This window comes from Aptenodytes forsteri, unplaced genomic scaffold (genome assembly GCF_000699145.1).
Source record: "Aptenodytes forsteri isolate BGI_AS27 unplaced genomic scaffold, ASM69914v1 Scaffold65, whole genome shotgun sequence".
NCBI classification, from domain to species: domain Eukaryota; kingdom Metazoa; phylum Chordata; class Aves; order Sphenisciformes; family Spheniscidae; genus Aptenodytes; species Aptenodytes forsteri.
The window spans coordinates 8,862,070-8,879,584 of NW_008795127.1; the positions used below are offsets into that span (position 1 = coordinate 8,862,070).

Below are 17,515 nucleotides of genomic sequence, written 5' to 3' on the forward strand. Positions count from 1 at the left end.
TCTGCAGTGTGTTCACTTAAGTGTCTCATAACAACAGCTATTCAGAGGTACTTTACTCTTCCTTTTGTAAAAGCATTGCAGCGTCTAATGTCTTGTTAAAATAAAAGTCTGTAAAAGTCAGCCTTCTCTCCAATATTATGAACATCAGTCATCTGCAAATTGTTCTAATAAAACTCATTTAGGAATAAAATGTGGAATAGCAGCAGATGTAAATACTGTTTCAGTAAGTAAAAAAATGCACGCACTTCAAATACATAGTTACTGCCTATCTCCCAAAGAAGAAACACACTAGTCCCATTCCTACTTTGAAAAACCTAAGGCCAACCTTTTTATTGCAATAGCAGCAGGACCACAAAGTACAGCATACATCAACAGGTTACCTACACTACCACATTATTTTGCTTTGCCTCAATCATCAAAATTGTGGAAGTCAGCTGAAACTCCTCGGTCATGATGGTTCCAATGAGCTCCTAGGAGAGGAAAGGGGTCATATCTGGACCCTAAAGAAAAGGTGGATAGATACATTCAACTCTGGAACAGCACAATATAAGATACCTTCAAAAAAGTTGAAGAAGTTATTGCCAAAGCAAGTTCCCACCCTTGCTTTGCTGCATACAAAGCAGGTGTCTGGCCCAGGTAGATGCTGGTTTATCAAAATGCATGCGTCTTCCCTCTCTCACAGTGATGACAAATCATTAAAGAAAAGAGTCACCAGCTATTACACAGACATTCACAGTGTTATGCAGCATGGGAGTTGCTCATCCTTAAGCAATGTAGTCTTTTTGGCTGCCAATTCAGTTTCAAGCAACAAACCTTTCTCGTTGGCCCCAATGATACGTTATTTTCTCATTCTAGTTTGTCTGTTTAAAATATTTAGGAGTGCTCATATGAAAGTGATGAATATGCTCATAATTATGTCCATCTTTATAAGATCCAAACCTAAGAAAAATATTCAAGAAAGCAAAACCATTACAACACAATTTAACCCATGCAATTAAATCATACGCTTACTACAGTATAATTAACACTTCTTCTGAATGTTCTAGATAGTTTATTTCAGAAACAGGCCACAACCCTACTTACATATAAATCATAAACTATGTATGCTAACTAGACGTCTTTGAGTGTAATGGAGACATTTAATTACACTGATTGGATTAATGCCATAGGCATTCTATAAATGGAACTCCAGCTGACAAAGGTGAGCGGTGCTTTTATCTAGTTAAATCCTATGCTCTTTAAATTTTTTCTACTGACTTCAGTGGAGATATAATTTAACCCCCCATAGTATGCAAATACTCAACCCTCTTGTTAATATTGCACATCTTACTTTTGAAAATTACGGTGAAAATTGTAATTCTTCATGCCATATTTAAATCTGAAAGTTTTGACTACTGACTATTATGGTAGATAGATTTGCAAAAGTAAAATGTAGTACTTATTCAAAATCTCAGTGCTAAATAGCATTTAAAAGCAGTGCCACTGTGCTTCAAAAGAACTATAGTTAACTGGAAGAAGTTAAACTTATTCCTAAAGGGCATAATTTTTTTCTGCCTATAGGCAGACATAAAAGGAATTAGGACAAGAAAAATATTCTGCACTGAAATCAACTGAGAAAAATCTGAATGTGAATGCTAACTTCAGGCAAGTTTCATCATGTGGAAAAGACTGGGCAAACTCCTGCTTAGACAGGAAGCCAGTGACTGAGTGGTAAATAAAAAGTGAGTAAGCTCAACTATTAGGTGTATATAAGAAATTAGTATATTCTGTATTACACATGTAAGAAGTACTAAATACAGCATTGCTGGGAATTGTCTCTCTGTGGCAAAACTTATCTCAAACTTCATGACTCTTCCACTGATATTCAATGTAGAATAAATACCTTTCTCCGTATTTCTCTTCCTTATGCAATGCCAGTGGAAAAATGACAGCATTTTAGAAATAAATAACTTTTTATGTAAAAACCTAGCCCTTTTTTCTTTTTGACATATGTAACATACTACCTCAGGCATTCTCCTTAATTTTTGCTCCAGTTATATAGTATGTTTTAAAATGCTTATGCAAGGAGTATTTAGCATATATATTGTATTTTGTGTTCTAAGTAACAGTATATTAAGACCCCAATCCTCAAAAGTGCTGAGAAATATGGGAGATCTCTCATCACCTATAAAGTGAGTCACCACACCACTTGGCAAATATCCCTACCAAACAATCTCAGAAATTAATCACCTGGGTGAAATAAGCATTACCTTCAATTTATGCTACGACACTGCAGACTGATTTTCCCAAGGCACATGCCAAGTCAGTAGAAAAAATTACAAATCAGAAGTTCTTGCCTCCTAATCTTCTGCTCAGTTTGGTACTGACCAGTGCCTCCCACTTTAAGAACAATTCTGTTCCCAGACTTCTCTTTTACAAGATGTCACGTGCATCTTAATTTCTTATGAGATACACTGACCTGGGATTGAAATGGATGTCCTCAGGAACTTGGCTGGGATCAGTGACAGTTCTGTCATTGTCAACATAGCTATCCAAGTGATCTGGGATCCTAAATTTGGCCATCTGGACTTCTGAATCACTTAAACCAGCATGAGATATGCGGGCATAGCCCAACCTATCAGACACAAGAAGAGTTAGTTTGAAGAAATAACTCAAGGCAATTTCACCACATTCTTAATTCATGTCTCTTTTTTCCAAGAGTTATTATTTAACTTAGCAACATAACTTTCCATTTCTGTGAATCTCACCTTCAAAAAACTTAAAGTGCTCTGTAAACATGAGCATCGTAACACAATGTCACAAGTAGAAAAACTGAGAAAGCCTAAGTGTTTGACAACAAAAATGAGTTCTAGATTTAGAAACTTATTTTTAAAGTTACAGTTTTAGAATATGCATACTGGTATAAGCTCACCAACTTTTTTCACTGAAGAGATTTTGAAATTCAGGAAAGGAACTCAAGCATCAATGGAACGAGTAAGGCTAAAAATTAGATTGCAAATGGGGGTTTTGTTGGGTTTTTTGTTGCTTTTTTTTTTACTCAATACTGTTACTTAAGACAGCTATCTAGTTTACTGGTTTTACTCCTATGAACACTGCAGAATTTGCAGTTTATTCAGAATAAGCTGAATTCCATTCTGGTACATGTATCACCAAAAGAATGATTTACAAGCAACTTGGTATTAAAAAATATGGAGTGCATAGGTCCCAGCAGAGGAAAGCGCTTCAATATGGGCTTACACAGTTAAAGTTTCCACTAAATCCAGCATAAAGCTTGGCTGGATTAGATCAGCATTTTGCCTGAACAAACCCTACAATCATAGTTCAAAATTTGTATCTTCTGTGTCACATACAAATTAGGGCTTAGCCTTCACATTTTAGAATGAAGCTGCAAAGCCAGAGTTTTGGAAAAAAGTAGTTTTATGTTACCAAAGCAGATTAGATCTGAAGGCTTTTGACATAGAAGGATGAAACCTGTAATACTGTCTTTGTAAATTATATTCAGAAATACACCAATTCATCCTGAGATCGATGTTTCGCATTACTTCATATTATTTCTAACTGTCCATACATAATTGTTTAGGGATATAAGACTCTTCCACAATTACCTACAGAAGGGTGTAAAACTGATTGTCATAAAGATACTTAAAACCAATGAATAAATGATCCACTTTAACACACCTTATTACTCCACGATACATAATATAGCTACACCATCTGTCATGATCTGTACTGTCAATATCCTATGAGTGAAAGGAAAAAATAAAAAGTCAAACAAATAAGGTAAGCTTTCCTTATGGGTAGGCTTTAAATCAGTAATAGAACCAATGTATAAACCTGCTGCAGGAAAATGTTTTGCCTAAAACATTGTAACAAGGTAGAAAGGAAAAAACCCACTGTTAGACAGACAAATCAGACCACTTTTTGACATCTCCTGACAGAAAACCAAATTGCAGAACTCAGTTTTAAAACAAAAGAATCACAGAATTAGAGGTTGGAAGGGATGTCTGGAGGTCACCCACTCCCAACCCCGTGCTCAAAGTAACTTCAAGCAGGTTGCTCAGGGCCTTATGCAGCCAACTTTTGAATATCTCCAAGGATGGAGATTTCACAACGTCTCTGGGCCCCTGTTCTAATGCTGGACAACCCTAACTGTGATTTTTTTTTTTTTCTCTTCTACTATCTAACTGACAATTCCCTTGTGGCAACTGCTGTCCATTGCCTCTTGTCGTTTCACTGTGTAACTCCACCTTCTCTATAACATGTCAGGTAGCTGAAGACTGTATTTGAAAATGTGCATGTATTTTCTTATATGTCTAAGTTACCAATTTGATATATTAAGCTGAATGTTTCAAATATATATTATCTCTAACTGCTAAAAGAAGCAGTACTTTTACATTACCTGGACATTTCCATTTTCTATTAATTCAGTATAATCTCTGGATCCAGGAGCTGAAGTGATGTATCCCAGAAATACAACTTGCTTAGAGCTAGTCTTCAATAGGTTTGAAACAGCTATAGCCTGGAGTTTTCTGTCCAAGTCCTCTCTAAAAGAAATGGAAGAGATTTTAACATATATACATTTTAGCTCGGAATCTTTGTGCTATAACATAGTAAACCACAAATGAATCTGACACCTTTTTTATTGCTCCGTATTAGAGAGTATGAAAGTTTACAGAAAAGCTCACTGATTCAAAATGATCACTGTGTTCAATAAAAGCCACATGGTCATGGTAGATGTAATTAGGGTTCTCTTTCTAACCATTATAGGAACAACTTTTTCTATTACTGTTTTGGTTTTAATACTGATCTCATCACCAGGAAATGTGAATGTAAGTGCTTTGGTTATCTGAGGCTTTGTCTCTGCCTGCACTTGAAATTTAATTGTGCTAGCACAGAGTGGTGCATAACAAAAAGCTCACATGCTAACAAAACTTTTATGATGGACAGAGCATGATAAATATAGTCTTAAAGTTTGGGTCACATAATTTATGAAATACAACTTCAGAGCTACGTCATCCCATTAACACTACTTAACGACATTTGGAAGGTATTCTGCATCTCTTTAACAAGATTTACACAACAGTTCCAACATGACCAAAAGCAATAGCATAAATGGAGCCTGGCAAAATACTGTATTGGATCCCATTCCCTGTCCTTGGATTTGTCACGACATAACGTAAAGGCAGTTCTCTTTCTACGATTTTTCATGTTAATAACTTTAAACAGTTGTGCAAAGCATGTTCTCTTCTATATTTTGGTAGACTGGGCTAGATACCATTGAGACAGGGAGTTGATTTTGGAATCTGTAATCCCAAAAGACGACAAAAATTTAAATGCTGCTATGCTTTCTAAATAGCAGTACTTCTGACTGAAGCAAATGCATTAGGGAGAAAGCGCACACAGACAGGAGACAAAAAACCCCAACCATTTAAATAGAAGTCTGACCAAGGTATACGTGAAGTTGCCTGCTCAGTTAGCTGCTTTTTCCAGAATTACACCTCTCCAGAAGATGGGTTCTTTTAAATGACACAGGCATTGTTATATTCCCACATTTTAAAAAGCAGTCTTTAAAAAAATCCCTAGTTATCCAGTATTCTATAGTTTATGTCATCCTAAGCAGCAGATGAAAAAAGATGAAAAACAAGCAGCTGTATGTGCCATTTGATTACAAATTAATTCACCTCAAAACACAATCTAATTTGCACTCATTTCCCATGTGTCTCCTTTTTTCTCCTTCACCTTTATCTCATCTCTCTGTGAGGGGGGAATACAGTGCTATTTTCTTCTACTTTGTCAAAGTTTCTCAGAGAGGCAAATCTAATCACCTGTGTGAGGCAGAGAATTAAATTCCTTTCTAGAGTTCAGATTAGGAGTGGTTTCTGACAACTATATGTGTTTAGTAAAAGGGAAATCTATAAACAATTTGCATGCTTGGAGCACAGCTTCTACACAGGGGAAGGAAATGGGGAAGATCAGTATGGGATAATGAGAATTCCTACTGCTTTCTGAGCGGCTTCTTTGTGTATCATATTCTGCACCCAATCCATAAATTTGCCTTTCCATGAATTATAACAAATATTAAAAAAAGTCCAAATCTTACTACATAACCACAAACATACTAGATATTGCAGCAAATGAAACAGAAAATACAGCTACAAGCAGCATCACAAAACTGTCCCTTATTAATATTCATTACACACAAGTAATCAAGACATTGTTTTAAAGTAAAGAACTTAAATCTTTCCCATCACATATTTGAGTTCTGAAAGGAAGAATTATACTCATAATCCAGAGATTAGATTTCATATTTCCAGTTTCATATAGTCAGAAGGACACTGAATGGATATTTTTGTTGCTCTTTCAACACCGTCATAGAATTCATAGACCCATTCAGGTTGGAAAGGACCTTTAAGATCATCGAGTCCAACCGTAAACCTAACACTGCCAAGTCCACCACTAAATCATGTCTCTAAGCACCACATCTACACGTCTTTTAAATATCTCCAGGGATGGTGACTCCACCACTTCCCTGGGCAGCCTGTTCCAATGCTTGACAACCCTTCCGGTGAAGAAATTTTTCCTCATGTCCAATCTAAACCTCCCCTGGTGCAACTTGAGGCCATTTCCTCTCGTCCTATCGCTAGTTACTTGGGAGAAGAGACCGACCCCCACCTCACTACAACCTCCTTTCAGGTAGCTGTAGGGAGCGATAAGGTCTCCCCAAGCCTCCTTTCCTCCAGACTAAACAACCCCAGTTCCCTCAGCTGCTCCTCATAAGACTTGTTCTCCAGACCCTTCACCAGCTTCGTTGCTCTTCTGTCCTTTCTTGGATGTTTCAGAATTGTTACTTTTTATTTTATTAAACACCAATTGTCCATTAATGCTATCTATCTGTCACTGTAACTATCTGCACTCGTTGTGGAATATAACAGGTCTATTCCACATGCAGAAAGTCAGAAGGATGCTATCCTGCACTGAGATGTATCTGTAGCCCTATTACTTGTTGTGGTTTTGCAGAACTATATCTTTATATCTTTAGTAAGTCAGATATTAGGCTCAGCTGAGTTTTGCGTGACACATTTGTCCCTTTTAAAAAATGCTTCAAAATTTTAAACCAGTAGCTATGTCATAGTATTCCCTCCAATGTGCCTTGTTAGAACCAGTATTACAGCAGCAGATTTTAAAGGGTACAAAAAAAATCCCAGAAGTTCACAAATTACAATTATGTTACCCAACTTTGCATGACATATGTAACAATAAATAAAATACACACTCTTCATTTCCAAAATGGGCAACAACAAAATCAACCAGTTTCCCTGTGAAGTTGACAGTCATGGAGATGGCAGGTGCAATCTCTCCCTCTGGAGATGGAAGGAGGTGATGGGTAGATTTTACAATTGGATACCTTGATAGCGCCATAATCCTACATGAGAAGAGGGAAACAGTTACATTTTGTAGTTCACAAGCGTCACAAGTGTGAACTAAGCAGATAAATGTGAGCAGAAGACTAACGGTCACTGAACTCAAACCATCAGACCAGAACACAAACCATCTCTAGCAGATTTTTCTGAATTTAGGTTTTCCTCTAAAATATTACTTAAGTACATGTCTAAAGATGTATTATCAAATTCATTCCTACACTAAGAAATACCATTCCATATTTATGAATTCTTACACTGAGCCTCTCAAAATCTACATCCTCAGACAAAACAGAATTTTATACTCCCAGTAATTAAAATGTATTTTATTAGAAGTAGAAGCAGGTAGAAATACATCTTCAAAGTTGGAGATTTCTCATTCTTCCAGCTTCTCTTTGGAATCAACCTTAAAACCATTTTGCATCAGGTTTTTCAAAATATTTCATGAAGAAAATTTCAGAGAATGACTTTTCTGCCCTATTCTGTATCACTTAAAAAGACAGGCTCTGGAAGAGGAAAGTTACTAAATTCCCCTCACATATGGCAAAAATTAAATAGCCATTGCAACATCACTAGGAAGTTCCATCTGCCACAGATATCTGCATATCCCCCTGGAAAAAAGCCACATCATAAGCCACTATTTTCCAGAGGGCAAAGATATGCAACTGGTAGTTGGTGAAGCATTAGAGTAAAATCAGACACAAAAAAATCTGGTCAAATAGACATGATGCTTTTGCTTTTGTATGCCCATTTCCCACTATACAGCCCAAGCTGGATTTAATGAATTCAAAATTTCTAATAACTCCAGGTGCAGTTACATTTTCCAACTGCTATCACATTCTTAAGTCTGAAATCTAAGGTTCTTACAGTCCAAAACAAAATAATGAGAAAAGCAAATCAGATGTAGTACTTAGAATGCCAGACTTCCAAATCTGCACCTTAAGGGGCAGGATGCCATTCTCTGCATCACCAAAGCCAAAGTACTTTACAGGGACAGGCACCAAAACTGACCATTTTTAACAACGAGAAAATTTCATCTGCATTGCATTATAATGCTAAGGAATCAAAGCGTGTTCTTAAAGACAAGCTCCAACAAGTGATTACGGTGGTTATTATTCCAATTATTCTTTGCCCGTGTTCTAGTGGAGTTAGCATTGGGTAGTGTATTTACATTTATTTACTGTCACTGTGCATGTAAAGATGACTCACCCCCAAGTGTGATCTCTTGTGCTTGGACCAAAATCTGTGTAAAATCCTAGTCTTTCTCCTAGCCACATTGTTGGATCGTTGTTCCCAATGAATGGTTTAGAGGCATCACTCTCTATAATAGTGATAAAATCAGCACCTAAAACGGGGAAGAAAAAAGAAAATATTTCCAAATTTATAACTGTGACCTATAAATGTGATTTATAAATGACTACATAATGTCATTTCCCTTTTGATTACACATGGATGGACACAAGCCCTTCAGGAGTCAATCAGGGCAAATCTTACGCTGGCAACAAAGTCATGCCCAAACTTTCAGTCACTGTAGGCTACACAGCCTCTGATGGAGAGACACTTAGTGTCTGGATGCCATAGCTCCTCCCTGGTGCATAACCAGGCACACATGAGACTGCACAGGACAGCTGGCCTGCACATACCTAGCGTGGACCATTTCAAAAGCATTAGACATAACGTGCATACACAGATTAACAGAATCATAGAATCATAGAATAGTTTGGGTTGGAAGGGACCTCTAACGGTCATCTAGTCCAACCCCCCTGCTGTGGGCAGAGACATCTTCAACTAGATCAGGTTGCTCAGAGCCCCGTCCAACCTGACCTTGAATGTTTCCAGGGGTGGGGCATCCACCACCTCTCTGGGCAACCTGTGCCAGTGTTTCACCACCCTCAGCATAAAAAATTTCTTCCTTCTATCTAGTCTAAATCTACCCTCCTTTAGTTTAAAGCCATTCCCCCTTGTCCTGTCGCAACAGGCCCTGCTCAAAAGTTTGCCGCCATCTTTTTTATAAGCCCCCTTGAAGTACTGATAGGCTGCAATAGGGTCTCCATGAAGCCTTCTCTTCTCTAGGCTGATCAACCCCAACTCCCTCAGCCTTTCTTCATAGGAGAGGTGTTCCATCCCCCTGTTCATTTTTATGACCCTCCTCTGGACCCGCTCCAACAGGTCCGTGTCTTTCTTATGCTGAGGGCTCAGCATAGTAGCAAGTCTACTGCTTTCAACTTGATGAACAAGCGCTACACAGCACATCTGCACTTACCTTCATCTGCCAAATCCTATTCTGCTCCAAAGGGTCCTGTGCAAGAGGGAGCAGGTTGCTGCTGCTGCCAAAACAATTAATCAGCCTATAGCAATCTAGCGTCAGTCCCCAGGCACGGTAACAAAAGGGTTCCCAGCTCTAGTGAATTGTTGACCATCCACAGCCACCACACTTTCTCAGGGTACTGTGGTCCCTCCCTGTTTACATGCTGAGGTGTGGTTTTGTCAGGGAAACATGACAGGTTCCCCTATATTTTAGCTGCAGGATACAGGAAGAGCTATGCGGTCCCTCAAGGAACTGGCAGCTAAGAAAGACCTGCCCATACCTGAAGGAAGGTGAGAGTCTGCAAGCTGGCCACAGGCTGGCTGAACCATCCAGGCTCAGCTTGAGCAGCAAGTCGGTATGGCTGCAGCAGCAGCAAGTGCTCCCTTCTTGCTGTGATTATGGTCCCCTTGGAGTACTCTCCTACTCTACAAGGCAGATCGAGTCACCGCTTCATGCGCAACCCTTCTATAAGGAATTAAGACCTCTCCATCCAGCACTGCTCTTGCTACATAAGATTTTTTGCTTTTGAAATGTCTTATTTAGCACTATGAAAGCAATGTTAGCAGGGAAAATGGTAGCTCAGAGTACTTTTAAGTGGATTCCCAGATTTTTGCTTCTACATCATTAGCATACATGCTAGCCACAGAAACAATGACTAAAACCATTGAGAGGGGTTGATGTTCGTTCCCTTCAGGGCAGACAGGAGTTCCAGTCACAAAAGCCATTACATGTTGCGTCTTCACTATTCCAACAGAGAGAAGATGAGCCCAAGGAATGCACACCACCACACCTTTGAAGAGAACCCCTATGCTGAAGAAGTTAGCCACTCTTTTCTCTGTGCCTCTCAAAATCAGCTACTCTTCTTTAGCAAACAAATCGTTTAAGAATCTCCAGCTTAACTCTGAATGCATTAATGCATTTCCTGGAAATGTTAATGTGGTATTTCATATAACAATATACATGTAACATAAAACTCCAGAATATTGTTTCTGGCAATCAGGAATTAAGATTTATTCATTTATATTTTGGAATTTGCTGCCTTTTTGACTTACCAATTGCTTCTTTTACAAGTGATACTTCATTACCACAAAGAAATGCTCAATGGACATAACCAAGTAAATCACTTTTTCTAATATTCATGAATTTAAACTATAGGTACCAGAAATAAATGCATTCATTACTGTTAATAAATAAATATGCAAAGGTTAAATACTCAGACATAAGCCATGAGCTATGGAATCCCGTATGTACAAGAATGCCCCAAATTTCAATTCATCAAATGTCCCAGTTGTTTTCTCATATCACTAGACAGCCTACAGAGCTCAGCCCTCTGAACCTTTGGTCATGGGACAACAGAACGAATGATGCACGAATCAGCCTGTTCCCTCTTTACTAACTCCTGAGCATCTCTGCCACAAAATTGAGGCTTGTACAGCAGCACCTGTGTCAGTGCCTTCCCACTGCTTGGATCTGTCAAGCCTGAGCTGCTCAGGAAAGCCGTGTGGTGCATTCACTCCATAGGAGGAGAGGAGAACAACAAATGCTGGAATGGCAGCATGGATGCTTCCTAATCTCCTGAGCTGCTTTAAATCTTAAAGCGGCCGCTCCCAGTCTTCCCTATGTCATGGGTATCGCAGAAAACAAGTAACACCTACAAGCACCGCTGGTCAATTCCTTTCAACGCACCCTGCAGCAGCATTAATCTTTGGTTCAAATTCTTCGTTTCCTATAGCTAATTTTCCAACCAAAACCCTGTCCATGAGCAACAGGTTAGAGATCCTTTGCAGTAAAATCATGACAACTCAGCCAAGCTACAATCACTATTCCTCTTTTATACATTGCTCTGGCTCACTGATGGAAACAGACTTGTCTGTTTTTCCTCTGAACGCCTTGTTTAGGGCATTTTAATTTCCAACTCTTCAGAAATTATATAATGCTTCACATCTAAAAAAAAAAACCACAGAAGTTATAAAACATTAAATTTGATCTAAAAGGAAATTCATCATTATTTCATTTATGCAAAGAATTTCTCTATAGACAAGTAACTCATCAGCAATATGAGAAAAAAATCCAAATAATAAACGAAGTGTTTCCTCCAACCAGAAACATCTTTAAAATACATTAAAAAAATTATCACCTCTGCAAATGGATTTTTAACAGAAGTGATTGTATTGGAACAGCTCACAAATTCAGGAGAAAGCCACCAGACACAGGTTCTTGTGTTAATGCAAGAATGGACTCACTCAGCAGGTGTTCTTGCTTCTGTCTCTTCAGATGAACCCTCTCAAATATAAATAAAGTGGAAAAAAGCATTACCTGTCTGATTAAGCAAATTAGCTGATCCTTCCAAATTAGACCATCCTTCATTGTCATATGCAAATCTAAAAGGCCAGATCATAGCAGAGAAGTCTCTTTTTGGAACCTCAAAAAAATAAATAGAAAAATGTCAAGTACAATTTGACTTTCATGTATTATACCTTTGCAGTCAACAACATCAGATACATGGTGCCATAAAAGACACGCAAGAAGAGATGTTTTAACCAACATATTTTCCTAATAAAGTTGTCAGGATTACAAAAGACTTCAGGCATTTTTGACAAAAATCTGCTATTAACAGGAGGAGAAAAGTGACCCTAGTTAAAATGAATTTGTACAAGTAAGAGTAAATAAATGAACATGAAAGACACTATGAATTTTTTCATCTTTTTAAGAGGAACTACCCACTTTTTTCCACATTATAAGGTACTACAAACCAGGATGAGTTCTAAAAAGAAAGCCAACTGTATATGTCTGTGTGCATGTGTGAATACGCACGTGCGTGTGCACGTGCACACACACACACACAATTTCTACTTAGCTCTCATCACCTTTTCTGCATCTTTTCCTGCATTTGTCATCAGTGATTTCTCTAACAAAAAAATTACCAGCAGGAATACATGTCAAGAGCAAGTTTCAAAGGAAGATTTCCAAACTGCCACCAAAAGAAAAAAGTCTAATTCATAATTGCAGCCACCTGCATCAAAAATTTAATTTTATATTAGTAATCAATTAAATCATAGCATGGAAACATGTTAATTCATACCTGATCAAAACAGCTCTAATTTTGTATTAAAATTACTAAATATGCAACACACTCGGACAACTTGTAAGTAATCTAAATGCTAAACTTTGCGAGTATTAAGCATCTTAATTGTTACTATCATTGCAATACCTAATTTTTTGCCAGATGGAAAACTGGAATCTGTCAATTTTTATCCAATTTCTGTAACTAGTCTAAGTCTAATCTAAGTCAACCAACTTTTCAGAGAGGTTCAATTCAGAGTTATGCATATAAATATAGAAGCATAGAATTCCTTCAGCTGGAAGGAACCTCAGGAGGCTAGCTGCTCAAACTTCCCTGATATAAGATTGGGCTGCTAACAGCATTGTCCAGTCAAGTGTTGAATCCAATTCAGATAAACTCATTTATAAAAGTAACGTTCAAATTGAATGTATGAGGCAAGCATCTCTCAGTTTTTCAGAATATTTTTTTCCTTCATAGCAGCACTATAAATCTCCAAAGACCCAGATATTTCCCGCGTTCAACATGAATTTACAGATTAAACTTTCTGCATCTTCATTTCTGCATTATTGTTGCTGAATACTTGGATACTGGTACAAAGACTTCTTCAGCACCAACCAACACACCTAAGATATCACACATGCATTTTGCTGTATATTTGAAAGTTACCATTTTCACAAACACACTACTCACCCCTTGGCCCAACTTCTTCTGGTAAGTTTTATAACGTAGACCCAATCCTAGCAAACCAACACCAACAAACAGCCACAATACTTGAAACAGAGAAACACAGAAACGTTGTTTTTAAAGCAAGAGAAAATGATGTTGTTATTGCAGTTAAACAGAACTGGGTACACTGTCATTCTAAGGTGTGTTTTTCATAGAATGGGGAATGTATACATTTAAATTTCCACATATGCCAGTGAGAACACCACTCCAAAGTAATGTACTTAAGAGTATCTATGTGGGCAGAATATCTGTATGTGTGCAGATACACTTACATTCTCCAAAACACAACAGGCTGAGCAGATACAATACACTAAAACTCCTTGGAATATTTATGTAAGAATGATACCTACTGAAGAATTCATTATAGGATATGAGTAAGAGCATCATGTAAACCTTCCAGTGTTTTCCTCTGTGTTCCAGATATGCATTTGTAGTATACAATTTTTATTTTATATTAATACAGCGTGTAGAAAAAAAATGAGTTTACTTCACAAGCCTTTAGATGTCAGAAAGATGTGATCCCTGCCAGACCTCCAGCGCAGTCCTTTGTTTGACACGTTCTTGGAAAGGCGCTGTGGCTTCACAGAACGCAAATTCAGAGCTCTCCCATTGCTCCTGTAGCCTTCTAAATAACCGCAGTGGACACTTACGAGGTCTGAGGGTTTGGCACACTGTAATTTGATGATCAAACCCCTCTACTGTTATTTCATTTACACAGTGGCATATGGTACCTACAGTGATTTCAGTAACTCCAGTTTATTCTTTCATCAAATCTTTAAACAGATGTGTAATTATTTTTATGCAAGTTTTCTGGAACAATTTTGTGTAAAATTTAAATAACATTTATCATGGATGATGTCAGAAGAAAGGACATGCTGTTTACATTAGTACATGTCAAGCAATTTCATACTCTGCAAGATGCAAAGGTGCTTGAAGGGGAAGATGAGAAATAATACAAGTCTGGGCATGACAAGGAAATACAAGAGTTACTGTTGTAATGTCACAAAATTAGCTGAGCAAGGGCTGTGCTTTGTGACAGACAGTATTTTGAAGTATTTACTCACTTTTGTGAAATGTTTTTGAGTAGTAATATTTAAACCACTTGCTATTGGTGCTCATGTTGCCTCTAACACACAAACTCTTGGGGGCCGCATTCTTCTGGCCCCTGAGTATATACGGTAAAGACCTTCATAAAGATTTCAGAAAAAGCCCTGAAAAGTGGTGAAGTACTATTGTCTCCACTTTCCAAATGAGGTAAAATGAGGTACGCAAATGATAAGTGAGTTGATCCAAAGTCACAGAGGAAAAAAAGATGCAGGAATTTGAATCTTCAGCATCCTGATCTCTGTAGGGTCAGCATGCCCTAACACCTAACAATTTTTTCCTTTACCAAACTTCACAATACCGACAGACTTTTTCCTTAGAAAAAGTAAGCTAACAATGAAAACAAATCTGAAACTCAAGTGATTGTAGAGAAATACTTGAAAACATAATTTGGATGGATTCCAGAGAATTGGGGGCCACATTCTTCTGGCCCCTGAGTATATAGGGTAAAGACCTTCATAAAGATTTCAGAAAAAGCCCTGAAAAGTGGTGAAGTACTATTGTCTCCACTTTCCAAATGAGGTAAAATGAGGTACGCAAATGATAAGTGAGTTGATCCAAAGTCACAGAGGAAAAAAAGATGCAGGAATTTGAATCTTCAGCATCCTGATCTCTGTAGGGTCAGCATGCCCTAACACCTAACAATTTTTTCCTTTACCAAACTTCACAATACCGACAGACTTTTTCCTTAGAAAAAGTAAGCTAACAATGAAAACAAATCTGAAACTCAAGTGATTGTAGAGAAATACTTGAAAACATAATTTGGATGGATTCCAGAGGTTTATAAGCCAAAAAAGCAGTAAAACCTCAAACACTTTAGTTTCTCTTCAAAACCTAAGGAAAAAAGCAGACCTCATATATATCATCTGGAAAGCTGGGATCCCTAGGCATAGTTCACAGGCAGGAGGTGACAAAGGTTTCCCGAGGACAGGCCTCATCTGCACGTGCAGCAGGGCATCAGGATTGTGTAGTGATGTCAGCCACAACAGGCTTTGCAGGACTGCCTCCTCACGCAGGAGGAGTGTCACGTTATACAGCAGCTCCCGGGCCCACCGAGTCCCATCCCACAGCCAGCCAGCTCACACAGCCCTATGAAAGGGTGTCACACTGAACTGCTTCAAAATCAACATACCGAACGGGCTGAGAAATCATTCAGATCTTTTGTATACACATGTAATAAATCCCAAGATCCAGAGAGGCCTCCTCCTCAACTGCCAAAATGAAATCACAAATGATGCCAAATCCGTTTTTCATTTTCTTTTTTCTGCAGTTCATTTTTTTTGGTCTCCATTTAACACACTCCATGAGGAATAGCCTCTCTCTCAACAGTAATCAGAGTGAATCAGCTCCTCAGTTAGTATATGTCATCATTAAAACTGGAACGAGGGCGATACCAACTACAAGTCTGGCTCTAAAACTAGCACCAAAAAACATTTCTAAAACATCTCAGCAAAACACTCCACTGCGTTACTCTTTTTCTTCAGAAAGTATTCCTAGAGTCATGGAAGAAAGGAGGTAAAATTATACTTACATAGTTTAATATAGTTTTTACTCTTTCTGAATAGTGGCTTTTGGTTGCTTTTCACTTCAAAGATAGAGCTAAGGTCTTTCTTGGGTCCTGTTAGAAAGTCTACCCCAATACATAACACGATAAACCCTGTAAAAAGATGTAATTAGTTTTTTCATAGAGCTTTAACATATTAAACATTGCTTATAAATGCACCATTTATAAACTCCCAGCTGTTGTGTTACATTCAGCCTTATGGCTCCAACAACAAAGACAATTCAAAGCACAAACACAGATAAATGCCATACCCAGTGTAGTAATGCAGGCAATATGAGATTTATTGATAGAAAAGACCCTACTTATCATTGTCACAGATTTCACCTCGTCTATGCCTGCAGCACTTCAAAAATTTTTGAATTACACTGTTGTACTTGTTGACATAAGCATTGCTTCCAACAAATTGGCTAGTGACATTAAACATGCCATTAATGATAAATATGTCAAAACATATTTCAAAATAGTAGTATTGCAATAAGAAGTCAAAGCTAAAAGATTATTTAAAATTCCACTGAACACCTGTTTCACACAAAAATAATGAAGTTCAAAATTATATTGTTTGGGGTTTTTTTTCAAATAAGCTGCTGCTAAGATTTAATACACCTGAAACAGCCTTAATAAGCCTGCTTTGTGCTGATGACTGAAGAGCAGACCTAATAGTAAAAGTATCTAGCCAAAGACCCCTTCACAGTATGAACTCTACTCTGGACTACGGTGAGCTCCAAAATACAGTCCACCTTTGCGTCTTTCAGGCTGTGCACAGGGGCTACTGACACTAATGCAACTTACAGCTGTTCTTGCTCTTCCCTTGCAACCCAGCAGCCTAAGGATCATGATATTACCAGATAACTTTGCGGTCCCCAGCATCAGGCTGCATTGGGTGCTAACCAAGCAATCCTCAGAACCTGTCTCATTATTCACTATGGAAACGCAGAGATATTTTAACTCTGCTGCTACTACCGGGTCCCACTACTGCACATTTTATCAGGTTTCTTCTATTAGTGAAATATTTGTTTAAAGCCATGTTCTCCCTTCCTCCACTCATGTACCAATTGGGAGAACAATAAAACCAAAAATATTTTAATCCTTTGATCTGGGGCAAAGTAGTGACTCTTTCAGCAGATCTCCCTACCTTTGTGTATCCTAACACCAACTGCCGCGGAACCTCAAGCACACTTAGCCAGCACTCTCAAGCAAAGATTGATTTGCAGTAGAGTTTCAGCGCATTACATCAAAAAGGCTAGCACACAGTAGATAAATTATGCTAAAATGCCTCCAGGCCCCTACGGACGGCTACAACCCTCAGCTCAGCCCAGTGCTTTCAAAGTTTA

The 17,515-nt window shown here is 38.1% G+C and overlaps 1 protein-coding gene across 1 annotated transcript in view; it reads right to left on the reverse strand.

Annotated features, from left to right (window-relative positions):
* Positions 1-851: 851 nt before the first annotated feature.
* Positions 852-17,515, reverse strand: part of CWH43 (cell wall biogenesis 43 C-terminal homolog) — a 28,465-nt gene continuing 11,801 nt past the window's right edge. The window contains exons 7-15 of the mRNA XM_009277424.2: positions 16,152-16,277; positions 13,481-13,560; positions 12,043-12,148; positions 8,628-8,763; positions 7,274-7,423; positions 4,400-4,544; positions 3,679-3,740; positions 2,459-2,614; positions 852-939 (exon numbers count right to left, since the gene is read on the reverse strand). Coding sequence (XP_009275699.1) covers positions 852-939; positions 2,459-2,614; positions 3,679-3,740; positions 4,400-4,544; positions 7,274-7,423; positions 8,628-8,763; positions 12,043-12,148; positions 13,481-13,560; positions 16,152-16,277 — 1,049 coding nt within the window. The remainder of the gene's footprint in view (positions 940-2,458; positions 2,615-3,678; positions 3,741-4,399; positions 4,545-7,273; positions 7,424-8,627; positions 8,764-12,042; positions 12,149-13,480; positions 13,561-16,151; positions 16,278-17,515) is intronic.